The sequence below is a fragment of the Sinocyclocheilus grahami genome, unplaced genomic scaffold (genome assembly GCF_001515645.1).
Source record: "Sinocyclocheilus grahami isolate Dianchi unplaced genomic scaffold, SAMN03320097.WGS_v1.1 scaffold7684.1, whole genome shotgun sequence".
Classification (NCBI taxonomy): Eukaryota; Metazoa; Chordata; class Actinopteri; order Cypriniformes; family Cyprinidae; genus Sinocyclocheilus; species Sinocyclocheilus grahami.
Window position 1 is genome coordinate 1 of NW_015511629.1, and position 618 is coordinate 618.

Genomic DNA, 618 nt, shown 5'->3' on the forward strand with positions numbered 1-618 from the left:
ATGAGAAAACATGAATTTAAAAAAAAGATGTGCACTGATAAAACATTTATAATAAACCTTGCATATTCCTTAGAGATAGGAATAGTCCATTTTGTTTTCATGGTGACTTTAATGCGATGTCTCCTGGGTTCAGCGGCCAGTCGTTTTATCTTAACTTGTGTATTGTGTCTTCTGCTGGGTTTGTAGGCTCGGTTCTGTGCTGTTATCTCGCTCACGCTCTCGTGTCTGTTCCTCTGCAGCTGTATGTTTCGTCGGAGAGCCGCTTTAACACTCTGGCGGAGCTGGTTCACCATCATTCCACCGTGTCTGACGGTCTGATCACCACGCTGCATTACCCAGCGCCCAAACGCAACAAGCCCACCATCTACGGCGTCTCGCCCAACTACGACAAGTGGGAGATGGAGCGCACAGATATCACCATGAAGCACAAGCTGGGAGGAGGGCAGTATGGAGAGGTGTACGAGGGCGTCTGGAAGAAATACAACCTGACCGTGGCTGTCAAAACACTGAAGGTCAGAGACACGTCGAGAACGCATCACACTGCAAAAAATGATTCTCTTACTTAGTATTTTCGTCTTGTTTTCTAGTATAAATATCTAAACATTTTTCAAAAAAATT

General features: G+C 45.0%; 1 protein-coding gene across 1 annotated transcript in view; it reads left to right on the forward strand.

The window, feature by feature from the left end:
• The first annotated feature begins 116 nt into the window (after positions 1–116).
• Positions 117–618, forward strand: part of LOC107577903 (tyrosine-protein kinase ABL1-like) — an 8,692-nt gene continuing 8,190 nt past the window's right edge. Inside the window, exon 1 of the mRNA XM_016263926.1 lies at positions 117–542. Within this exon, the coding sequence (XP_016119412.1) occupies positions 117–542 (426 nt within the window). The remainder of the gene's footprint in view (positions 543–618) is intronic.